General features: G+C 44.8%; 1 protein-coding gene across 3 annotated transcripts in view; it reads right to left on the bottom strand.

The window, feature by feature from the left end:
• Positions 1-5,071, bottom strand: part of HUS1 (HUS1 checkpoint clamp component) — a 78,733-nt gene extending 73,662 nt beyond the window's left edge. For all 3 annotated transcript variants that reach the window (XM_075316556.1, XM_075316554.1, XM_075316555.1), the window contains exon 1: positions 4,980-5,071. In XM_075316556.1, coding sequence (XP_075172671.1) covers positions 4,980-5,031 — 52 coding nt within the window. In that variant the 5' untranslated portion in view covers positions 5,032-5,071. The remainder of the gene's footprint in view (positions 1-4,979) is intronic.
• Between the last annotated feature and the right edge of the window lie 19,330 nt (positions 5,072-24,401).

The raw sequence follows: 24,401 nt of genomic DNA, 5'->3' as shown, positions 1-24,401 counted from the left end.
AGACACCTCGAGGAAGAATTGGACTGCCCGAATCCCATCTTCGTGGGAAATACAGGTATATAGGCTCTCGATGTCTGCTGTTTCCAGGATCATATCATCCTCCACAAAGATGCAGTCAATCCGCCGCAGGACCTTCGTGGTGTCACGGACATAGGAGGGCAGTGTTTCTACTAGAGGTTTCAATTGATGGTCTATAAATTTACACACTTGAAATATGTTTAAAGTCATCACTGACCATCTTAGTGAAGATGTCTACCGCTGGACTTACTTTTTTACAAGTGCAACACAACGACGGACAATCAGGAGGAGAGAGAGGCTATCCAGAATTTGGAGGATTTGCTCCAGGAGCAGGATACACCATCTACAGGTATGTTCCCCAACTCACTCATGCCTAAATCTACAAAATTCCCCCCCTTATCTTTAAGTCCAGCGGTAGACATCTTCACTAAGATAGTCAGTGATGACTTTAAACATATTTCAACCAGACGCAGACATGATAATTTAACTCATAGACAGAGATCAGCTCTGGTTGAACTGGAGAACTTTAAAGATATTGTGATCAAACCCGCGGACAAGGGGGGGAATATTGTCATACTGTCTACTGACAAATATGAACGGGAGGTGTTAAGACAACTGAGGGACAAGGCGACTTATAAGAGACTTTCCCACAGCCCCTTGGCTGCATTTTCTGGTGAACTCACCGCTATCCTAAAAAAGGCTCTCGAGAAGGGTCTTATCGACAAAAAAATGTTTGATGGGTTATGTAGGAAAAATCCCAAAGTACCCACATTTTATATATTGCCCAAAATCCACAAGGATGCCGTGAATCCGCCCGGACGCCCAATTGTGTCCGGCATAGGAGGTTTGTGTGAGGCAGTGTGTAAATTTATAGACCATCAATTGAAACCTCTAGTAGAAACACAGCCCTCCTATGTCCATGACACCACGGAGGTCCTGCGGCGGATTGACGGCATCTTTGTGGAGGATGATATGATCCTGGTAACAGCAGACATCGAGAGCCTATATACCTGTATTTCCCACGAAGATGGGATTCGGGCAGTCCAATTCTTCCTCGAGGTGTCTGGTTGCGATGGCGAGTTGGGCGGACTGGTTGTTGAGCTGCTCCGCTTTACCCTGTCACACAATTTCTTCGTTTTCAAAGATATTTTCTACCTGCAGCAGCGTGGCACTGCCATGGGCGCGGCTTGTGCGCCTTCGTACGCCGGCCTCTTCCTGGGATACTGGGAGAGGCTGGTGTTTGGTGACGGGGGTTCAGAGCTTTGCGCCCATGTGCATTGTTGGCTGCGCTATATAGATGACGTGTTCTTTGTGTGGCAGGGTCCCCCTGAGCAGCTCGACCAGTTTATGAGGCACTTAAATACCAACAATTTGAATATTAAACTTACCCATAAGAGCAGTAGATGCAGGATCGATTTCCTTGACATACTGATCACTGTGGATGACAGGGGATCGGTCCAAAAAGACGTCTTCCGTAAAGAGACGTCTGTAAATGCACTACTGCATGCCTCATCCGCCCATAATCCTTCAACAATTCGTGCCATCCCAGCTGGACAATATCTGAGGATGAGACGGATATGCTCATCCAATATAAGCTTTGAGGCACAGTCAGCAGATCTTAGGGACCGTTTCCGAGACAGGGGGTACAGTGGTAGGAGCATTAAGGCAGGTTACAATCGAGCCAAAAAGATCCCACGGTTACAACTGCTGACAAGTGCCCCTAAAAAACAGGATAAACAAGAAGGTGCGGTGAGGTTCATTGGAACCTACAATCAGGAGTGGGAAACAATGCGGCGGATTATGACTAAACATTGGCTGGTATTGTTGACGGACCCAGTATTGGCAGAAGTATTAACTTCTAATCCATTGATGACCTCGAGGAGGGCCAGAAATCTTAAAGATGTTTTGGTTCCAAGCCATTACATCCCTCCAAGGACCAATCCGTTCGGCTCTCGGGGCCCCTTACATGGTTGCTATCCCTGCGGTCACTGCCTGGCATGCAGCAATGTAGTCCGTAGTATGAATTTTCATTCATCTGACGGACAAAGAGATTTTCTAATTAGACGATACATCACATATAGTACCACACATGTGGTGTATTTTGCCACATGTCCGTGCCCCCTGACCTACGTGGGCCTCACTTCACGTGAGTTCCGCGTGAGGGTCAGGGAGCACGTAAGGGACATTGCTGCTGCCAGGTCAGAGACTGACCCTACATTGCTTAAAACACTGCCCAGGCACTTTAGATCTCACCACTCCTGTGACCCCTCGAAATTAAAAATCAGGGGCATTGATGCCATAGAGGGTGGGATCAGGGGTGGTGACCTCAAAAAGCGCCTGGCGCAGTGCGAGACAAAATGGATTGTAACCTTGGACACTCTGGTCCCCCGAGGTCTCAATGAATCCGTCAGCTATTCCCCATTTTTGTGATATTCCCCCTTTTGGTAGCGCACTTGGTACCGCGGAGTTAAAACCTTCTCTATAGAAAAATTCTCCTATAATGATTTGCACTATGATGCATTTTAGACTTTGGTGATGGTTAGATTAATAGCTCCAAATGTCCCTGGGTCTCTTTTGATTTTTATGGTGCCATTTCACTCCTTTCAACTACATCTTTTATGCTTTTATTCATTTTAGAATACCTGCATGCCCCCAGTCTAATACCAGGTTTTGTACTTACAGGCTAACAAATAATGCACATCTATATGACGTTCTGATGAGTGACATAAGGAGGAATAAAGACACAAGGATGTATCGATACAATATGGGAAAGAATGCTGTTTCCTCCGTTATATATATGTGATATTTTTGTAATATGATGTGACATGGATACTGTAATATACATTTATGTATGTACCACTTACTCTCCAGTGCCGCCCAGCAGTCTCAGTGCGAGCGCGCTGACTCCGGTACTTGTCCCCGCGCGACTGCCGCTGTCAGTACGTCTCGCGCATGCGCGGGAGCCATGCTGACGCGTCCACGCTCCCGCGCATGCGCGACTATGACGTGACGGCCGATGTATCGCGGGACTTGGCGCCATTTCCGGTACTCCCGATAGGCCTGGAGCACGGCACATTTGTACTTAAACCTGGTACACTGGGGACGCACTTAGGAATCCTTCCCCTGATGAAGATTTTAGCTACCACAAAGAAATATATCGAAACGTACGTAGGGCGTTTTCCTGGGGTTTCCTGCTGTGACCGGCCATGGATATTACTTTCTTCATACGGGTGCTGTGCACTAATACTTCATTTTGTATGTACTATGTCTAAATCCTTGGTGTCCTGGGCTCCTAAGTATAATGCGATCACTTGATTGAGACTGATTTGCACGTGATAGCCCATTAACACTGGATTATTGGATATGTTGTTGCTAATGTCCGGTCCAGATTTATTGTATTTTAAGTGCTGTTAAGATGTCCACTTTATGTCTTTAATAAAATCTCTCACTTTTTGCACTTTACAAACTCTCATTCTCTTGCTTGATTATGCTTTTGAGTTTGTGCTATAAGTGGGGAGTTGGTGGTGCCCATACCCACTATCACCAGCCTATGGTGTTACGGAGCATAGTATTCATTGGTTTCTGGGCATGCTCAGTAGAGCAAGCAGGATCCTGTCTATCAGCATGCCAGCGTTCACATGTGTTTGCGTGCAGTTTAGTCAGGATCCAGCGGATTGCAGTATTTGGGCGCAGCTCAAAAACGCTACAAGTAGCGCTTTTGAAATGTTAAAAAACTGGAAGTCGATGGATCCTCACTATAACGCACGCAAACGCAGGTGAACACATGTTGACGCGAGTCCATTGCAAATGCATTGAAATGAAAACGCATTTACACTGGATCCGTTTTTGCGTAAAAAAAAACGTTCATGACGCATGTTAAAAAAACGTAGTGTGAAAGCAGCCTAATAAGGCTAGTTTCACACTTGCGTTGGACGGCTTCCGTTGCATTGCGTTGTGTGACGGATGCAACGGATGTGTTGCATATAGTGGCACAATGGATGCTGCAAAACAACGGAATCCGTTTTGATTTTTTTTTTTTTTACAGTTTACCGGCGGCAGACTATTGTGAACGATCAGCTGATCGCTCCCAGCAGCCGGGTGATCAGCTGATCGCTCCCAGCAGCCGGCCGCCAGGTGATCAGCTGATCGCTCCCAGCAGCCGGCCGCCAGGTGATCAGCTGATCGCTCCCAGCAGCCGGCCGCCAGGTGATCAGCTGATCGCTCCCAGTAGCCGGCCGCCGGGTGATCAGCTGATCGCTCCCAGCGCAGAGTGATCAGCTGATCGCTCCCAGCGCGGGGGGGGTAAACTGATCACTCCCAGCGCCGGGTGATCAGCTGATCGCTCGGCCGCCGAGAATGTGTGCGGGGGGCGGAGTGGGTGGGCCATGGCACTGAGGACAGGTGAGTGTGTGTGTGTACATGCGGAGTGGAGTGCGGGAGAGGGCGGAGCCGAGCGGGGAAGTGTCAGGCTCCCTGCACACGTGGCCAGGGTAAATATCGGGTAAAGCACTTTGCTTGGTTACCCGATATTTATCTTGGTTACGGGTGCAGGGAGCCAGAGAGAGCATGCGCAGTGAAATCCTAAGGATTCCGCTGCTCAAAAAAAGTTACATGCTGCGTTCCTCCCGCTGGGCGGAAGCAACGCAGCGTCGCCCAACGGAAGCAACGCAGGTCCTTTTGGCACAATCCGTCATCCATACAAGTCTATGGGAAACAGCGGAATCCGTTAACGGATTCCGCTGTTTTCCAAAAGGGCGGATTGTGACGGAAGGAAAACAACGCAAGTGTTAAAGTACCCTAAGTTTCCCACATGAAATGTTCTGTTTAAAAGAGCGGAATAGCACAGGGAGGGGAATTTCTGTACACCTATTTATATACGGGTTCCATGTGGCTCCTTTACACAGGAGCGCCTACAGACAGGGACACATGCACAGACAACACTCGCACAGAATAATACACACGGGTGAAATGGTTCAGGCAGCTGACGTCCACTACTTTACAGCGAAACCTCATGCCGCAGCCGCGTACTCGAGCGTCCGCTTCCGAGTCTATGGATGACGTCAGCACACCACGTGACAAGCGCAGTCACATGAAAAATGTTAGGCTGACTATTGGCTTATGGCTGTAACCATTGTGTTGCAACTTGCGAGTGTGGATGTGGATACGTGGGGAGGGGTACACAAGGGGGACTTGTGGGGAAAGCGACACGTGGGGAAGGGGACGTGCGGGGAGGTAGACACAAGCTAGAAGATCGCAGCGGAGAGAAACACACGTCTGACATGTGGGAAGGGGGACAAGGTAGAGATCACAGCAGTGGGGGACGTGTGGGGAGAAGGAACACGTGGGGAGGAGGACATGGGGACACCGAAGGGGAAGGCAAGAGGGATAAAAACTACAGAGGGGGACACTTGGAGGGTACATAAGCTAGATCACAGCAGAGGTGGCTACAAGGGGAACACGTGGGGCAGGGGACAAACTAGAAGAACGCAGCGGAGGGGGACACTTTGGGAGGGACACACAAGCTAGAAGATCGCAGGCGAGAGGGATAGAAGGCGACTACGAGGGGAGGAGGAGGGCACATGGTAAGGGGATCACGTGATAACTGTTCTCTAACTATACTATAGCACACGGGAATTTTTACATCTGTTTCCTTCCAACTTTCAGGTTTTTTTATCTGTTACATAAGTGAGGGCAGGCTCTCGTATCCGGAACGCCCTTATCATGCTGTTTATCAACTGCTGCTTTTACACATCAGTTTTTTACAATCAGGCGCTTTGCAGAAAAAATGCATCCGTTTTTTTTTGCCGCCGGATGCATTTTTTCCTCATAGACTTTTATTAGCGCCGGATTGTGCCGCATGTACTCGCGTTTGATTTCGGTTTTTGCCGGTTGCAGCAAAAATCGTCACTCTGGCGGCCACACAGGACGCAGACAGGAACGTTTTTTGCCAGCGGCAAAAAACTGCATAGCTGTGCGGCATGGTGCATAATGAAAGTCTATGCGCGCCGAATCCGGTGGCATTCATCAAACGCCGGAAGCATGTACCGGATTCGGTTTTTACTTCTGAACATGACCAGAAGTGATATAAATTCATTGCTTGTCAGAAAATCAATCACTCTCTCTCTCACTCACTCACTGACTCATTCACTCACTCTCACTGATCACCGACACGGCACTGCACGGCTGTCACACTGCTGGCGGCTTCTCCTGATTTGAAAATGCTGGCCGCTCATCAATCCATCTCGTATTCACTGCTTTCCCCGCCCACCGGCGCCTATGATTGGTTGCAGTCAGACGCCCCCACGCTGAGTGACAGCTGGCTGACTGCAACCAATCACAGGCGCCGGTGGGCGTGTCTATATCGTGCAGTAAAATAAATAATTTAAAAACCGGCATGCGGTCCCCCCCAATTTTGATACCAGCTAAGATAAAGCCACACGGCTGAAGGCTGGTATTCTCAGGATGGGGAGCTCCACGTTATAGGGAGCCCTCCAGCCTAACAATATCACCCAGCAGCCGCCCGGAATTGCCGCATCCATTAGATGCGACAGTCCCGGGACTCTACCCGGCTCATCCCGAATTGCCCTGGTGCGGTGGCAGTCGGGGTAATAAGGGGTTATTCATGGCAGGCGTCTATGAGACACCCCCAATGATTAACCTGTAAGTGAAAGTAAATAAACACACTCAAAAAAATACTTTATTTGGATTAAAAGACAAAAAAAACCACCCTCTTTCACCATTTTATTAAAATCCCCAAATACCAATCCAAGTCTCCAAGTCTGACGTAATCCAGAGGTCCCGCAACGCTATCAGCTCTGCTACATGAAGCTGACAGGAGCGGCAGTAGAACACCGCCGCTCTCTATCAGCTCGGTGCAGCAACTGAAGGGAGTCGCGCTGTCAGCGGGGACGTCAGTGAGTTAATGCCTAAGTGTGTGGTGATGATGATGATGAGTGCGGGGTAGTGCCTGCGTGTGCGGTGATGGTTCGTGCGGGGTAGTGCCTGCGTGTGCGGTGATGATGCGTGTGCGGTGATCATGCGTGCGGAGATGATGCGTGCGGTAGTGCAGGGGTGTGCGGAGATGATGCGTGCGGTAGTGTAGGGGTGTGCGGAGATGATGCGTGCGGTAGTGCAGGGGTGTGCGGAGATGATGCGTGCGGTAGTGCAGGGGTGTGCGGTGATGATGTGTGCGGTAGTGCAGGGGTGTGCGGAGATGATGCGTGCGGTAGTGTAGGGGTGTGCGGAGATGATGCGTGCGGTAATGCAGGGGTGTGCGGTGATGATGCGTGCGGTAGTGCAGGGGTCTGCGGAGATGATGCATGCGGTAGTGCCTGCGTGTGCGGTGATGATGCGTGTGGTAGTGCAGGGGTGTGCGGTGATGATGCGTGCGGTAGTGCAGGGGTGTGCGGTGATGATGCGTGCGGTAGTGCAGGGGTCTGCGGAGATGATGCATGCGGTAGTGCCTGCGTGTGCGGTGATGATGCGTGTGGTAGTGCAGGGGTGTGCGGAGATGATGCGTGCGGTAGTGCCTTCGTGTGTGGGGATGATGCGTGCGGTAGTGCAGTAGTGTGCGGAGATGATGCGGGCAGTAGTGCCTGCGTGTGCGGTGATGATGCGTACGGTAGTGCCTGCGTGTGCGGTGATGATGGAACAATAGTGCCGGTGTTTGTGCGGGGATGATGGGGACGATAGTGCCGGTGTTTGTACGGGGATGATGGGGGTGATACTGCCAGTGTTTGTGCGGGGATGATGGGGGCGATAGTGCCGCTGTTTGGTTTCTGCGGGATGATGGGGGCGATAGTGCCGCTGTTTGTGCGGGATGATGGGGGCGATAGTGCCGCTGTTTGTGCGGGGATGATGGGGGCGATAGTGCCGGCGTTTGTGCGGTGATGATGGGGGTGATAGTGCCGGTGTTTGTGCGGAGATGATGCGTGCAGTACTGCCTGCGTGTGCGGGGATGATGGGGGCGATAGTGCCGCTGTTTGTGCGGGGATGATGGGGGCGATAGTGCCGGTGTTTGTGCGGGGATGATAGGGGAGATAGTGCCGGCGTTTGTGCGGTGATGATAAGGGCGATAGTGCCGGTGCTTGTGCGGAGATGATGCGTGCAGTACTGCCTGCATGTGTGGGGATGATGGGGGCGATAGTGCCGGTGTTTGTGCGGGGAGGATGGGGGCGATAGTGCCAGCATTTGTGTGGTGATGATGGGGTCTCTCTCTCCCTCTCAGCATAAAAAAAAAACAAAAAACGGATCCGTTTTTTTTACCGGATCCGTCGCATCAGTTTTTACACAATCGAAGACGGATTTTTTGCATCAGGCACAAACCAGATTGTGCCTGATTGGAAAAAACTGATGTGTGAAAGTAGCCTTAGGCCACCTTCACACATCACTTTTTTGCCATCAGTCACAATGACTGAAAACTGATGCTGCTGGATCCATTTTTTTTCTCATCAACTTGTATTAGCAACAGATTGCGACGGATGGCCTCACATTTCATCCGTCATTCGACAGATCAGTAGAAAAATGTTTGTCAGTCGGACGGAGACAACAACAAAAGTAACATTTTTTGTGTATGTCGATCTGTCGCTGTCCGTCGTTTGTTAGAGTGGAAGCCTATGGGCGCAGAACCCATCATAATCCGTCAAATGACGGAATCCGGCGACGGATTTCGTTTTTTTTAACTGAGCATGCTCCAATTTATTATTTAGCCCCCAGCTAGTCGGATCTGTCGAAAAAATGGATCAGTCGCATCAGTTTAGCCACAATCTGCGACGGGTCCGTCGAGAAAATGTATTGTGACTGATGGCAAAAAACTTATGTGTGAAAGGGGCCTTATGCTTTATCGTCTTGAGGTTTTGGTGCAACGTCTGCTGACCATGGGTGATCCCAGCAGACAGCTCATCTCTAGTCCTGGCCTCAGTTTCCATCTTGATTTCTCATCTTATTTTGCATATTCATAGAGAACACGCTGTTAGTGATGATTGAGCGCTACCATACTCGGGTGCTCTTTACTTAGAACGAGCAGAGTGTGTGTGTCGTGCACTGTGTGTCATGTATTGTGTGCATTTTGTGTTTATTATGCATTATGTCATGTCATGCACTATGTCTGTATCTGGATGATGGGAAAGTGGTACCCATAGCCTGTTAGGGTGAAGAGAAAGTGTAAAGGCCTCGTTACACGCAACGACACCGCTAACGAGATATCGCTGGGGTCACGGAATTCATGACGCACATCCGGCCTCGTTAGCGACGTCATTGCGTGTGACACGTACGAGCGACCGCTAACGATCCGAAATACTCACAAAATCGATGATTGTTGACACGTCATTCCTTTCCCAAATATCGTTGCTTGTGCTGGACGCAGGTTGTTCGTCGATCCTGAGGCAGCACATATCGCTACGTGTGACACCCCGGGAACGACGAACAACAGCGTTCCTGCGTCCTCCGGCAACGAGGTGGGAGTGACGTGTATGCGGCTTTTCTCCACCCCTCCGCTTCTATTGGTGGCCCGCTGTGTGACGTTTCTGTGACGCCGAACGAACCAGCCCCTTAAAAAAGAGATTGTTCGCCGGCCACAGCGACGTCGTTAGGAAGGTATGAGTGTGTGACACGTACTACCCAATATTGTTCACCACGGGCAGCGATTTGCCCGTGATGCACGCACGACGGGGGCGCGTGCGATCACTAGCGACATCGCTAGCGATATCGTTCCTTGTAAAGCAGCCTTTACTCACCGCATGTCAGAATGATGGGAAAGTGTTATCCCCAGCCTCTCTGGATGGTGGGAAAATGTTCCAGCCTGTGAGCATGATGGGAAAGTGTTATCCCTCGCCTACCAGGATGATGGGAAAATGTTATCCACCACATGTCTGGACGGTGTGAAAGTGTTATCCCCAGCCTTTCGGGATTGTAGGAAATTGTTATACCCAGTACGTCGGTCTGTGACGCCCCGGGGCAATGGGGCACCCGGGTCCCAGGCTGGTAGCACTTGGTGGGGGTCGTGGTCATAGCCGTTGCCTGGTCCCGTGGCCCTGGGGGTCGGTCCGAATAAATAATAATAATATTTATTCACTTATATAGTGCTATTAATTCCACAGCACTTTACATACATTGGCAACACTGTCCCCATTGGGGCTCACATTCTGAATTCCCTATCAGTATGTTTTTGGAGTGTGGGAGGAAACTCACGCAAATATGGGGAGAACATACAAACTCCTTGCAGAACCCAGGATCCCAGCGCTGCAAGGCTGCAGTGCTAACCACTGAGCCACCGTGCTGCCCTTAAATAAAAAGGATTCAAATAAAACTGGGATTATAATGAGAGTGTGACTACGCCACTCACGGTATGCGGCCAGTGATTGTGGAGCTCACCGCTGCCAAGTCCTACTGGGGCTGATGGCGTGGGGGCAGCGCTGATGGTGTGGCCCTGCGCGAGTAGGGCTGGGGCCCCAGTGGTCGGTGTAGAGGATAGTGTGAGGCACGGCAGTAATAATGTAGTCCAGACAGGGCAATTGCAGTTCAGTCTTTTTACTCACAGCTGGTGGTGCGGCCTGGGGATGTGCCAGATTCCAGGTGTGCCGGAGTCCCGTCTCTCTGTGCCAGCTTGACCTGGGCCACTTGCCCACTTGTGCACTCTTTACTGGTGTGGTCCTCCCTGGCCTGAAACACTTGGAGGTTCACCTGGCATGTCTGGGTCCTATTGCTGGCATTGTGGACTATTTAAGGGGTATTGGTCCCGGTCCTCTCTGTGCTGCTGATGCCTCGAACGTTTTCTTGATGGCGGGGGATCCTCGAGACCCCCTCGCCTGGCAGAATTGCCAATCGACCTGGAGTAACTAACTGTCCTGGAGATCTGCACCCCGCCGCGTGCGGTGTACTGAGGGCACTAAATTCCTGCTCCCACCGGTTCCCAGGGTTTCTGGAGTCTGGTCACACATTCCTCAGCTACTCCCCTCCTATAGTGGCTTGCTGTTACTAACACAGGTCCTTTCACTTTAGCCGTCAACTCTCTCAACTGACAACTTCCTAAAACTTTAAACAAGGATTTTACAGAAGAAAACTGGCAATTTAGCCTAAAAGCGACTTTTTTCTCTAATATTTCGGCTACACTACACGAGTCCTTCTATAAGGTCATAACAAATTGGTATTTCACTCCCTCTAAGCTACATAACATAGACCCCCAAAAATACTCCACTTTGTTGGAGAAATTGTAACGAAAAAGGAACGTTGGTCCACATCTTATGGAATTGCCCAAAGATAAGACATCTCTGGAGGGAAGTATCAAATCTAATTGAGTTACAAATTCCAACATCAAATTATCGACCCAAATGGCGCTTCTTTCTATGGATATGGAAAAACTAGACCAAATGCAGATCCCGATTGTGATTCACATTTTTTTGATCACAAAACAACTTTTATTGGCCAAATGGAAAAGTGATACTGTTCCAAATATTTCTGAAGTAATCAAGATGTTATCCATGCACCATGAATTTGAAAATAAACACGTGATATACAATAACCTGTTCCAACCCTATCAAAAGAGATGGGGTACCTGGCTATCCTACATCGAGCAATTCAAACCATAAGCTGCTATAGTAGAAATTTTGAAGCTAAAAACACACAGTCCTCTGACAAATAGCCCAATCAATTTTCATCTTTCTTTCTGGCTTGCTTTCTTCCTTTCTCTTCTTTCCTTTCCCTCTTTTTTTCTTTCTTGTACATATTTCTTAAAAGAAATGATTCTCAATATTTGCAAAGAAGATATAACTAAACTAAGCTATATATATGTTGCACAGAAGTCTTTGCAAATGATTATTATGCATGGTAGTTCTCCTTCTAACCATTTTCCTAATCCCATTTCCCCTTTCTTTTCCCGGTTTCCCCAATAAAGATCTCTCCTTCCGCCTTCCCTCCCCAGCTTACCTCCTCTCAAACAAAAAACGCAAATGTTTGAACTGTTTACTAAGAAATTGTCTAATGTTTCTACATTGTTCCACTAAACTTATGTAATATATAAATGTTCTAATATGTAATAAGAAATATATTGTAACCTGACAACTTCTTATCAGGCCACAGGCCCCTCCCCCTGGTCTAGGTTTCTCCGTATAGGTTAATGTATAAAAAAGAAGACCCGGCTCAACCGTGTAAGTGGTGCTCAGAAGTAAAAATAGTCAGTATAGTAAAGATAACTTTGGCACTCATGCAGGAATAATAGAGAAAGATGCGAAAAAAATTCTTTAGTGTTTTTGATTGTGAAGAAAATTAACAAAAAGGAATCCCATGTGTTACCACCAACGTTTCAGCTTAGAATTTTTCGGCCTTTATCAAGGTGACAGGGATCTGTATATGAAACAAATATCATTTAAACATTTAAAAGAACATGCAATTATGGAAAATATAATTTCACAATTTTGTAATAAGAGCATCATGCAATTATGAAAAAACAAGATGATATATCTCATACCTAATAAAAATAAATTTTGATATTTCTCAAAAATGCGTGTCGTGATGAACGATAACAATTCTAGGAAAGAAGAGAAAACTGTATAAGTATAACAATACTCCAAGAATAATTTACAAAATCAATACCATCTTTGGCCACATGGGGTCAGTATGAACGAGAGAGAAAAGTGAAAGGAAATTCAAGCAGAAACACAGAAAAGCACAAAAAAAGGAAAAAGAGGAGATCAATGGTTATACATCCATCATCTCATGTATTTAGAAGAATCGGGAGGAGTCCCTTATTTATCCACCAATTGAGTCTAATTTTGAAAAAAAAGAAGAAAAGGATTTTTTCTATGATGGAGGTCTCATTGGGCTTATTCCACTGTGGATTATATGACTGGTCCTATAGAGAAGGATATTTAAAATTGTGTCAAATCACCAATATGTATTGTATGTGTACAGAATCGGTATACCAATCAACATACCTGCTGCAATGCTGCAAGTATAAGGAATGTACAGAATCGGTATACCAATCAACGTAACTGCTGCAATGCTGCAAGTATAAGGAATGTACAGAATCGGTATACCAATCAACGTAACTGCTGCAATGCTGCAAGTATAAGGAATGTACAGAATCGGTATACCAATCAACGTAACTGCTGCAATGCTGCAAGAATAAGGAATGTACAGAATCGGTATACCAATCAACGTACCTGCTGCAATGCTGCAAGTATAAGGAGTGTACAGAATCGGTATACCAATCAACATAACTGCTGCAATGCTGCAAGTATAAGGAATGTACAGAATCGGTATACCAATCAACGTACCTGAATTAACAATTTCATCAATCCCATCATATGACATTAAAGGATGAATCCATATATGTTGCAAATGTCCACCATATAAACATATGAATAAAATAGGAGAAAAGGGGTGGACTTGAGGAGTTTAAAAATATTAATTTTTATTAATGAAAAAAAGTTAAAAAGTACATGTGTTAATAAGAAGCATAGGATATGGAGCAATATATGCATACAAAACACTGGACAAAAAACATACAAGACTGACAATATCCAAGGATACAAGGTATGTAGTGGTTAATAAAGGTAAAACCACTTCACATAGGTTGCAGAATACATAAAGTAGAAAATGCATTACAATAAATGGCATAGTCCCAAAATACATGAGAATCAAAAGCTGAATGCTTGTAAAAGTACAATTAGTTCAGGTGCCATGTGATATAAGAAAAACAGCAGTCTGCCCCCTGCAGGGCTAAGGTAAAAGTGAACCGGTTCAAGTATAAGGTACTAGTGAGAAAAAGAAGTTCAGTTCAAAGTTTTTAAAGTCATACAAACCGGCGAGCGCTTAGACACGTGAAACGCGCGTTGGGTGGTCCACGGCAGTCCCCCCCTGCAGGTATACTTCTTTGAACCGGTTTGTATTACTTTAAAAACTTTGAACTGAACTTCTTTTTCTCACTAGTACCTTATACTTGAACCGGTTCACTTTTACCTTAGCCCTGCAGGGGGCAGACTGCTGTTTTTCTTATATCACATGGCACTTGAACTAATTGTATTTTTACAAGCATTCAGCTTTTGATTCTCATGTATTTTGGGACTATGCCAGTTATTGTAATGCATTTTCTGCTTAATGCAATTCTGCAACCTATGTGAAGTGGTTTTACCTTTATTAACCACTACATACCTTGTATCCTTGGATATTGTCAGTCTTGTATGTTTTTTGTCCAGTGTTTTGTATGCATATATTGCTCCATATCCTATGCTTCTTATTAACACATGTACTTTTTAACTTTTTTTCATTAATAAAAATTAATATTTTTAAACTCCTCAAGTCCACCCCTTTTCTCCTATTTTATTCAATCAACGTACCTGCTGCAATTCTGCAAGTATAAGGAATGTACAGAATCGGTATACCAATCAACGTACCTGCTGCAATGCTGCAAGTTTCAGGAGTGTGTTAAATCCTTATGGGGGAAGGGAGAGTAAATGATATGCTGCTACAGAGTTGTAAACGGAATCTGTGATGACATAATAGGATGAGAATATTCAAAGAGATATATGTAATCCTAAGAAATGATACCATCCGATAAACGTATCCCGTATTATATAAAGTGATATGTGTGTCTCTCTGGTCTGGAACAGTAGTATGTAAACACCGAGTTGGTTGCGTGATCTAAAAAATTCAAATGTCAGATAAATGTATTCTGTGTACTATTACATGAGACCCATCATAGAATGTATGCAGGGGTGTACATGTCGCGGGTGGGGAGGGGGGTCGCTGCGCTCACCGCGCTCGGGTCCGGCTCTGGGCTGCTGCTTGCTCGCCGCTGCTCGGTGGCTCGAGCTGTGGGCCGGATCCGGGGACTCGAGCGGCGCTCCTCGCCCGTGAGTAAAAGGGGTGGTTTGGGGTTGGAGGGTATGGTCCGTGACGCCACCCACGGTTTGTGGTGAGGTTGGGACACCACCGCTGCAACTGGACGGGGATCCCGGGAGCGATGACAGGGAGCAGCTGAGATGTTTCTCTCCCCTCCGTGGGTAGGGGGATTTGGTGGTCCCGGGGCCCGGTGAGGTGTCGGGGGAGGCAGGGTTGGCGAGGTGCAGGGTCGCGTGGGCAGCGCGGTGCCTGACGGCACGGTGGTACTCACTCAGCCAATGATGAATACAGAGTCTCCGGTAAAACAAACGGCTGGATGGACGGGTCCCGCAGCCGGCTGCGGTGGTTACTCCCAGACGGGTGGTGGTGGCTGCCGTTCCCTGCACCTGTTGTGTGTCTTCGGTCCCGATGGCTTCCCACCGGTAACCCGCTCCCCAGCTTGGATGTGTGCCGGAGGAGCCCATTTTGCCCGCAGGCTCTGGCCCTGGGAATTCTAGCTGTGGCGGTAGCTGTATTTCCCTTTCTCGGTTTGGACGGTTGCCTTCTATCGGGTCTTTGCTGCTAGGAAACCCCGGAGGTTCCAGTCACTAAAGGATTTGACTGGTTTAACGGCGACTTCAAGCCTGGTCAGGGTCCGTAGGCCCTGCCGGTTTGTGCTGGCTTCTCTTCGCTCCCCGGTTCGGTACCGGCGGGCCACCGCCCATCCCCGGTCCTACGGTTCCGCATCGATCGGCCTCTCCTGCAGATGGCCACCACCGTCTGCCAACCTTGCTCTTGGTGCCCGGGCCACGTACCCGGACACGGTCAGTCTGCTCTTTCTCCTCAACTACCACTTCTTGCTCCTTCACTTTCACTCTCCTTAACTAAACTCTCCTCCACTCAGACTTCCTTTCCCGCCTCCAGGACTGTGAATCCTCAGTGGATGGGGCCAACCGCCTGGCTCCACCCCACCTGGTGTGGACATCAGCCCCTGGAGGGAGGCAACAAGGATTTGTGTGTGACTGATGTGCCTATCTCGGGGTGTGGGGTGTGTTGTTGCAGTACCTGTGATGACTTGGCTTGTCCAGGGCGCCACATACATACCTGAAAGAGCAGAATAACTGAATAATTTACATGACCTCCCAACCTAGGTAGGTGTAATCTCACTCTGGGATTATACTGATGACAATCCTAAAAGGGTCATATGAATAATGTATGAGAGGAAAATATGCCATATGAACAAATATAAGGGAGTTTAGGTTATAGTACATCTACCTATCCAGCAGTGAATCCAAGCCTGGATCAATTACAAGTATGTACTGCAATGGCTCTGATATGCATATGCTCTATAACCAAGTGATAATCAGTTATTAGATTAAAATGTGTAATTTACTCTCCCTTCCCCCATAAGGGCTTGTGCGCACGTTGCGTAATTGCATGCATTTATGCTGTGTATTGTGCTGCAGCGTAAATGCATGCGTCCCCTGCACAATCTATGTAGATTGTGCATGATACGTGTGCACAATGCTTTTTTGAACGCAGCGATTTGAATGCCAAAATTTTGACCCAAATCCGTGCGTACAAACAAGCAGCATGTCAATTAATTTGTGCGCTTTGGATGCTGCTCCCACTCTGTCTATGGGAGAGGCAGTATCCCGAGTGCATGACTTTGGAATTTATTTTGCTGAAACACTGCATTCATTACGCAGTATTTCTGCAGCGATTTGAAGCGCACATGTGCTGTCAAATCACTGCAGAAATTACAGCATTTACGTGCGAACACAGTCTAAGGGTTAACACATTCCTTATACTTGCAGCATTGCAGCAGGTACGTTGATTGGTATACCGATTCTGTACATTCCTTATACTTGCAGCATTGCAGCAGGTACGTTGATTGGTATACTGATTCTGTACATTCCTTATACTTGCAGCATTGCAGCAGTTACGTTGATTGGTATACCGATTCTGTACACTCCTTATACTTGCAGCATTGCAGCAGGTATGTTGATTGATATACCGATTCTGTACATTCCTTATACTTGCAGCATTGCAGCAGGTATGTTGATTGGTATACCGATTCTGTACATTCCTTATACTTGCAGCATTGCAGCAGGTATGTTGATTGGTATACTGATTTTGTACATTCCTTATACTTGCAGCATTGCAGCAGGTATGTTGATTTGTATACCGATTCTGTACATTCCTTATACTTGCAGCATTGCAGCAGGTATGTTGATTGGTATACCGATTCTGTACATTCCTTATACTTGCAGCATTGCAGCAGGTATGTTGATTGGTATACTGATTTTGTACATTCCTTATACTTGCAGCATTGCAGCAGGTACGTTGATTGGTATACTGATTCTGTACATTCCTTATACTTGCAGCATTGCAGCAGGTACATTGATTCATATACTGATTCTGTACATTCCTTATACTTGCAGCTTTGCAGCAGGTACGTTGATTGGTATACCGATTCTGTACACTCCTTATACTTGCAGCATTGCAGCAGGTACGTTGATTGATATACCGATTCTGTACATTCCTTATACTTGCAGCATTGCAGCAGGTATGTTGATTGGTATACCGATTCTGTACATTCCTTATACTTGCAGCATTGCAGCAGGTATGTTGATTGGTATACTGATTTTGTACATTCCTTATACTTGCAGCATTGCAGCAGGTACGTTGATTGGTATACCGATTCTGTACATTCCTTATACTTGCAGCATTTCAGCAGGTACGTTGATTGGTATACTGATTCTGTACATTCCTTATACTTGCAGCATTGCAGCAGGTACGTTGATTGGTATACCGATTCTGTACATTCCTTATACTTGCAGCATTGCAGCAGGTACGTTGATTGGTATACCGATTCTGTACATTCCTTATACTTGCAGCATTGCAGCAGGTACGTTGATTGGTATACCGATTCTGTACATTCCTTATACTTCAAAACAACATTTGAGGAGCAAGGATTGTCCACAAAAAAACAGTGATTTCAATAAGTTTTATTTCTGAATAATTCATAAAAATATGCATATCAATGTTAAAATCAATAATAATAATAATAATAATGATGCTTCAACATGAGGGACGATATATAAGCAAAAATATAAAAAAAACTATAAAACGTGCACCAAAGTATATACAAAGCCGAACTGTTTATCAAATTTAGATTAAATAACATAAAACAATGTATTCCAAATTTTTATATATATACAGGTTAAATATCCTTATTAAAACCTTCATGCGCTTATGAAAAAATAAATAATTACTACTTTTTTTAAAAAAAATTTTTTAGGCCGATGGATAAGAAACATCTACGTGTGACTTTATAAAAAATTAATAACAATAATACTCAAGGTAAAATAGTGTGTGAATCATGTAAAAATTAAGAACACACAATGTGCATAAGACTATATTACTCAAAAAAATTATTGTGAAAATAGGGGTGAAACAATCACTAAATAAATCAAAAATAAAATAAAAGTAAAAAATAAGATGCAATGTGCAAAGTGCTAATTTTGATAAAAGTCACATGAAAATGTAAGACTAAAGCCTAATTCAGTAAAGATCTTTAAATATAAGCACAATAATGACCAAAAAGTCTCAAAATACAGAGTGTAATATACAGACCTGCAATTTCAATTTTAATCAATATTATTATTGATTTTAACATTGATATGCATATTTTTATGAATTATTCAGAAATAAAACTTATTGAAATCACTGTTTTTTTGTGGACAATCCTTGCTCCTCAAATGTTGTTTTGAATTTTATTAGCAGTGAATATTAATTTCAGACCTTGTTGTTAAACATTCCTTATACTTGCAGCTTTGCAGCAGGTATGTTGATTGGTATACCGATTCTGTACATTCCTTATACTTGCAGCTTTGCAGCAGGTATGTTGATTGGTATACCGATTCTGTACATTCCTTATACTTGCAGCATTGCAGGAGGTACGTTGATTGGTATACCGATTCTGTACATTCCTTATACTTGCAGCATTGCAGCAGGTACGTTGATTGGTATACCGATTCTGTATACTCCTTATACTTGCAGCAGGTACGTTGATTGGTATACCGATTCTGTACATTCTTTATACTTGCAGCATTGCAGCAGGTACGTTGATTGGTATACCGATTCTGTACATTCCTTATACTTGCAGCATTGCAGCAGGTACATTGATTCATATACTGATTCTGTACACTCCTTATACTTGCAGCATTGCAGCAGGTACGTTGATTGGTATACCGATTCTGTACATTCCTTATACTTGCAGCATTGCAGCAGGTATGTTGATTGGCATACCGATTCTGTACATTCCTTATACTTGCAGCATTGCAGCAGGTATGTTGATTGGTATACTGATTTTGTACATTCCTTATACTTGCAGCATTGCAGCAGGTACGTTGATTGGTATACCGATTCTGTACATTCCTTATACTTGCAGCATTGCAGCAGGTACGTTGATTGGTATACCGATTCTGTACATTCCTTATACTTGCAGCATTGCAGCAGGTACGTTGATTGGTATACCGATTCTGTACATTCCTTATACTTGCAGCATTTCAGCAGGTACGTTGTTTGGTATACTGATTCTGTACATTCCTTATACTTGCAGCATTGCAGCAGGTACGTTGATTGGTATACCGATTCTGTACATTCCTTATACTTGCAGCATTTCAGCAGGTACGTTGTTTGGTATACTGATTCTGTACATTCCTTATACTTGCAGCATTGCAGCAGGTACGTTGATTGGTATACCGATTCTGTACATTCCTTATACTTGCAGCATTTCAGCAGGTACGTTGTTTGGTATACTGATTCTGTACATTCCTTATACTTGCAGCATTGCAGCAGGTACGTTGATTGGTATACCGATTCTGTACATTCCTTATACTTGCAGCATTGCAGCAGGTACGTTGATTGGTATACCGATTCTGTACATTCTTTATACTTGCAGCATTTCAGCAGGTACGTTGATTGGTATACCGATTCTGTACATTCCTTATACTTGCAGCATTGCAGCAGGTACGTTGATTGGTATACCGATTCTGTACATTCCTTATACTTGCAGCATTTCAGCAGGTACGTTGATTGGTATACCGATTCTGTACATTCCTTATACTTGCAGCATTGCAGCAGGTATGTTGATTGGTATACCGATTCTGTACATTCCTTATACTTGCAGCATTGCAGCAGGTATGTTGATTGGTATACTGATTTTGTACATTCCTTATACTTGCAGCATTGCAGCAGGTACGTTGATTGGTATACCGATTCTGTACATTCCTTATACTTGCAGCATTGCAGCAGGTACGTTGATTGGTATACCGATTCTGTACATTCCTTATACTTGCAGCATTGCAGCAGGTACGTTGATTGGTATACCGATTCTGTACATTCCTTATACTTGCAGCATTTCAGCAGGTACGTTGTTTGGTATACTGATTCTGTACATTCCTTATACTTGCAGCATTGCAGCAGGTACGTTGATTGGTATACCGATTCTGTACATTCCTTATACTTGCAGCATTTCAGCAGGTACGTTGTTTGGTATACTGATTCTGTACATTCCTTATACTTGCAGCATTGCAGCAGGTACGTTGATTGGTATACCGATTCTGTACATTCCTTATACTTGCAGCATTTCAGCAGGTACGTTGTTTGGTATACTGATTCTGTACATTCCTTATACTTGCAGCATTGCAGCAGGTACGTTGATTGGTATACCGATTCTGTACATTCCTTATACTTGTAGCATTGCAGCAGGTACGTTGATTGGTATACCGATTCTGTACATTCCTTATACTTGCAGCATTTCAGCAGGTACGTTGTTTGGTATACTGATTCTGTACATTCCTTATACTTGCAGCATTGCAGCAGGTACGTTGATTGGTATACCGATTCTGTACATTCCTTATACTTGCAGCATTGCAGCAGGTACGTTGATTGGTATACCGATTCTGTACATTCTTTATACTTGCAGCATTTCAGCAGGTACGTTGATTGGTATACCGATTCTGTACATTCCTTATCCTTGCAGCATTGTAGCAGGTATGTTGATTGGTATACCGATTCTGTACATTCCTTATACTTGCAGCATTGCAGCAGGTATGTTGATTGGTATACCTATTCTGTACATTGCTTATACTTGCAGCAGGTATGTTGATTGGTATACCGATTCTGTACATTCCTTATACTTGCAGCATTGCAGCAGGTACATTGATTGGTATACCGATTCTGTACATTCCTTATACTTGCAGCATTTCAGCAGGTACGTTGATTGGTATACCGATTCTGTACATTCCTTATACTTGCAGCATTGCAGCAGGTATATTGATTGGTATACCGATTCTGTACATTCCTTATACTTGCAGCATTGCAGCAGGTATGTTGATTGGTATACCTATTCTGTACATTGCTTATACTTGCAGCAGGTATGTTGATTGGGATACTGATTCTGTACATTCCTTATACTTGCAGCATTGCAGCAGGTACGTTGATTGGTATACCGATTCTGTACATTCCTTATACTTGCAGCATTGCAGCAGGTACGTTGATTGGTATACCGATTCTGTACATTCCTTATACTTGCAGCTTTGCAGCAGGTACGTTGATTGGTATACCGATTCTGTACATTTCTTATACTTGCAGCTTTGCAGCAGGTATGTTGATTGGTATACCGATTCTGTACATTCCTTATACTTGCAGCATTGCAGGAGGTACGTTGATTGGTATACCGATTCTGTACATTCCTTATACTTGCAGCATTGCAGCAGGTATGTTGATTGGTATACCGATTCTGTATACTCCTTATACTTGCAGCAGGTACGTTGATTGGTATACCGATTCTGTACATTCTTTATACTTGCAGCATTGCAGCAGGTACGTTGATTGGTATACCGATTCTGTACATTCCTTATACTTGCAGCATTGCAGCAGGTACATTGATTCATATACTGATTCTGTACACTCCTTATACTTGCAGCATTGCAGCAGGTACGTTGATTGGTATACTGATTCTGTACATTCCTTATACTTGCAGCATTGGAGCAGGTATGTTGATTGGTATACTGATTTTGTACATTCCTTATACTTGCAGCATTGCAGCAGGTATGTTGATTGGTATACCTATTCTGTACATTGCTTATACTTGCAGCAGGTATGTTGATTGGGATACTGATTCTGTACATTCCTTATACTTGCAGCATTGCAGCAGGTACATTGATTGGTATACCGATTCTGTACATTCCTTATACTTGCAGCATTTCAGCAGGTACGTTGATTGGTATACCGATTCTGTACATTCCTTATACTTGCAGCATTGCAGCAGGTATATTGATTGGTATACCGATTCTGTACATTCCTTATACTTGCAGCATTGCAGCAGGTATGTTGATTGGTATACCTATTCTGTACATTGCTTATACTTGCAGCAGGTATGTTGATTGGGATACTGATTCTGTACATTCCTTATACTTGCAGCATTGCAGCAGGTACGTTGATTGGTATACCGATTCTGTACATTCCTTATACTTGCAGCATTGCAGCAGGTACGTTGATTGGTATACCGATTCTGTACATTCCTTATACTTGCAGCATTGCAGCAGGTACGTTGATTGGTATACCGATTCTGTACATTCCTTATACTTGCAGCATTGCAGCAGTTATGTTGATTGGTATACCAATTCTGTAAATTCCTTATACTTGCAGCTTTGCAGCAGTTACGTTGATTGGTATACCGATTCTGTACATTCCTTATACTTGCAGCATTGCAGCAGGTATGTTGATTGGTATACCGATTCTGTACATTCCTTATACTTGCAGCATTGCAGCAGGTATGTTGATTGGTATACCGATTCTGTACATTCCTTATTCTTGCAGCATTGCAGCAGTTACGTTGATTGGTATACCTATTCTGTACATTCCTTATACTTGCAGCATTGCAGCAGGTATGTTGATTGGTATACCGATTCTGTACACATTCAATACATATTGGTGATTTGACACCATTTTAAATATCCTTCTCTATAGGACCAGTCATATAATCCACAGTGGAATAAGCCCAATGAGACCTCCATCATAGAAAAATTCCTTTTCTTTTTTTTTCAAAATTAGACTCAATTGGTGGATAAATAAGGGACTCCTCCCGATTCTTCTAAATACATGAGATGATGGATGTATAACCATTGGTCTCCTCTTTTTCCTTTTTTTTGTGCTTTTCTGTGTTTCTGCTTGAATTTCCTTTCACTTTTCTCTCTCGTTCATACTGACCCCATGTGGCCAAAGATGGTATTGATTTTGTAAATTATTCTGGGAGTATTGTTATACTTATACATTTTTCTCTTCTTTCCTAGAATTGTTATCGTTCATCACGACACGTATTTTTGAGAAATATCAAAATTCATTTTTATGTTTGTTAGGTATGAGATATATCATCTTGTTTTTTCATAATTGCATGATGCTCTTATTACAAAATTGTGAAATTATATTTTCCATAATTGCATGTTCTTTTAAATGTTTAAATGATATTTGTTTCATATACAGATCCCTGTCACCTTGATAAAAGCCGAAAAATTCTAAGCTGAAACGTTGGTGGTAACACATGGGATTCCTTTTTGTTAATTTTCTTCACAATCAAAAACACTAAAGAATTTTTTTCGCATCTTTCTCTATTATTCCTGCATGAGTGCCAAAGTTATCTTTACTATACTGACTATTTTTACTTCTGAGCACCACTTACACGGTTGAGCCGGGTCTTCTTTTTTATACATTAACCTATACGGAGAAACCTAGACCAGGGGGAGGGGCCTGTGGCCTGATAAGAAGTTGTCAGGTTACAATATATTTCTTATTACATATTAGAACATTTATATATTACATAAGTTTAGTGGAACAATGTAGAAACATTAGACAATTTCTTAGTAAACAGTTCAAACATTTGCGTTTTTTGTTTGAGAGGAGGTAAGCTGGGGAGGGAAGGCGGAAGGAGAGATCTTTATTGGGGAAACCGGGAAAAGAAAGGGGAAATGGGATTAGGAAAATGGTTAGAAGGAGAACTGTTACATCTCGTGGCTCTCCTCTTGCAAGGAATGAGGTGGTCCCCCATTCCTTGTCTGCCGCGAGCCCTCCTGCTCAGCAGCGCCAAAGGCCTGGGAGACTGCAGGAGTTTCCTCCTCCTAGATGCAGCAGAAGGGTGACACCTAGTGGTTTACTCCTTGTAAGGAATGGAGTGGTCTCCCATCCCTTGCCTGCCACGTGTCCTCCTGCTCGGCATCGCAGAGGGTCGGAGTGGTTGCACAGTGTGCAAAGGATAGATGCTCAGGGAAGCAGCAAGACTTCCCTTAGCTCTGCACATTGTGAAACCGAAGATCCCGCCTTTATGACCCAGAGGCAGGAGATTGAGCATGTGCCCCACGTGACGTCTTCTGATTCGCTCACTGGTATCACACGGCCAGATAACGAGGCTGGTGATGTGCTGAATCCTGACTGGCCGGGCCAGGACGTCACAGATCATGATTGGGTCACATCCGTCTCGCGCCCGCCCTTGGCTGGAG

Source organism: Anomaloglossus baeobatrachus, chromosome 6 (genome assembly GCF_048569485.1).
Source record: "Anomaloglossus baeobatrachus isolate aAnoBae1 chromosome 6, aAnoBae1.hap1, whole genome shotgun sequence".
Taxonomy (NCBI): domain Eukaryota; kingdom Metazoa; phylum Chordata; class Amphibia; order Anura; family Aromobatidae; genus Anomaloglossus; species Anomaloglossus baeobatrachus.
This window is presented reverse-complemented; position numbering and strand designations above follow the sequence as displayed.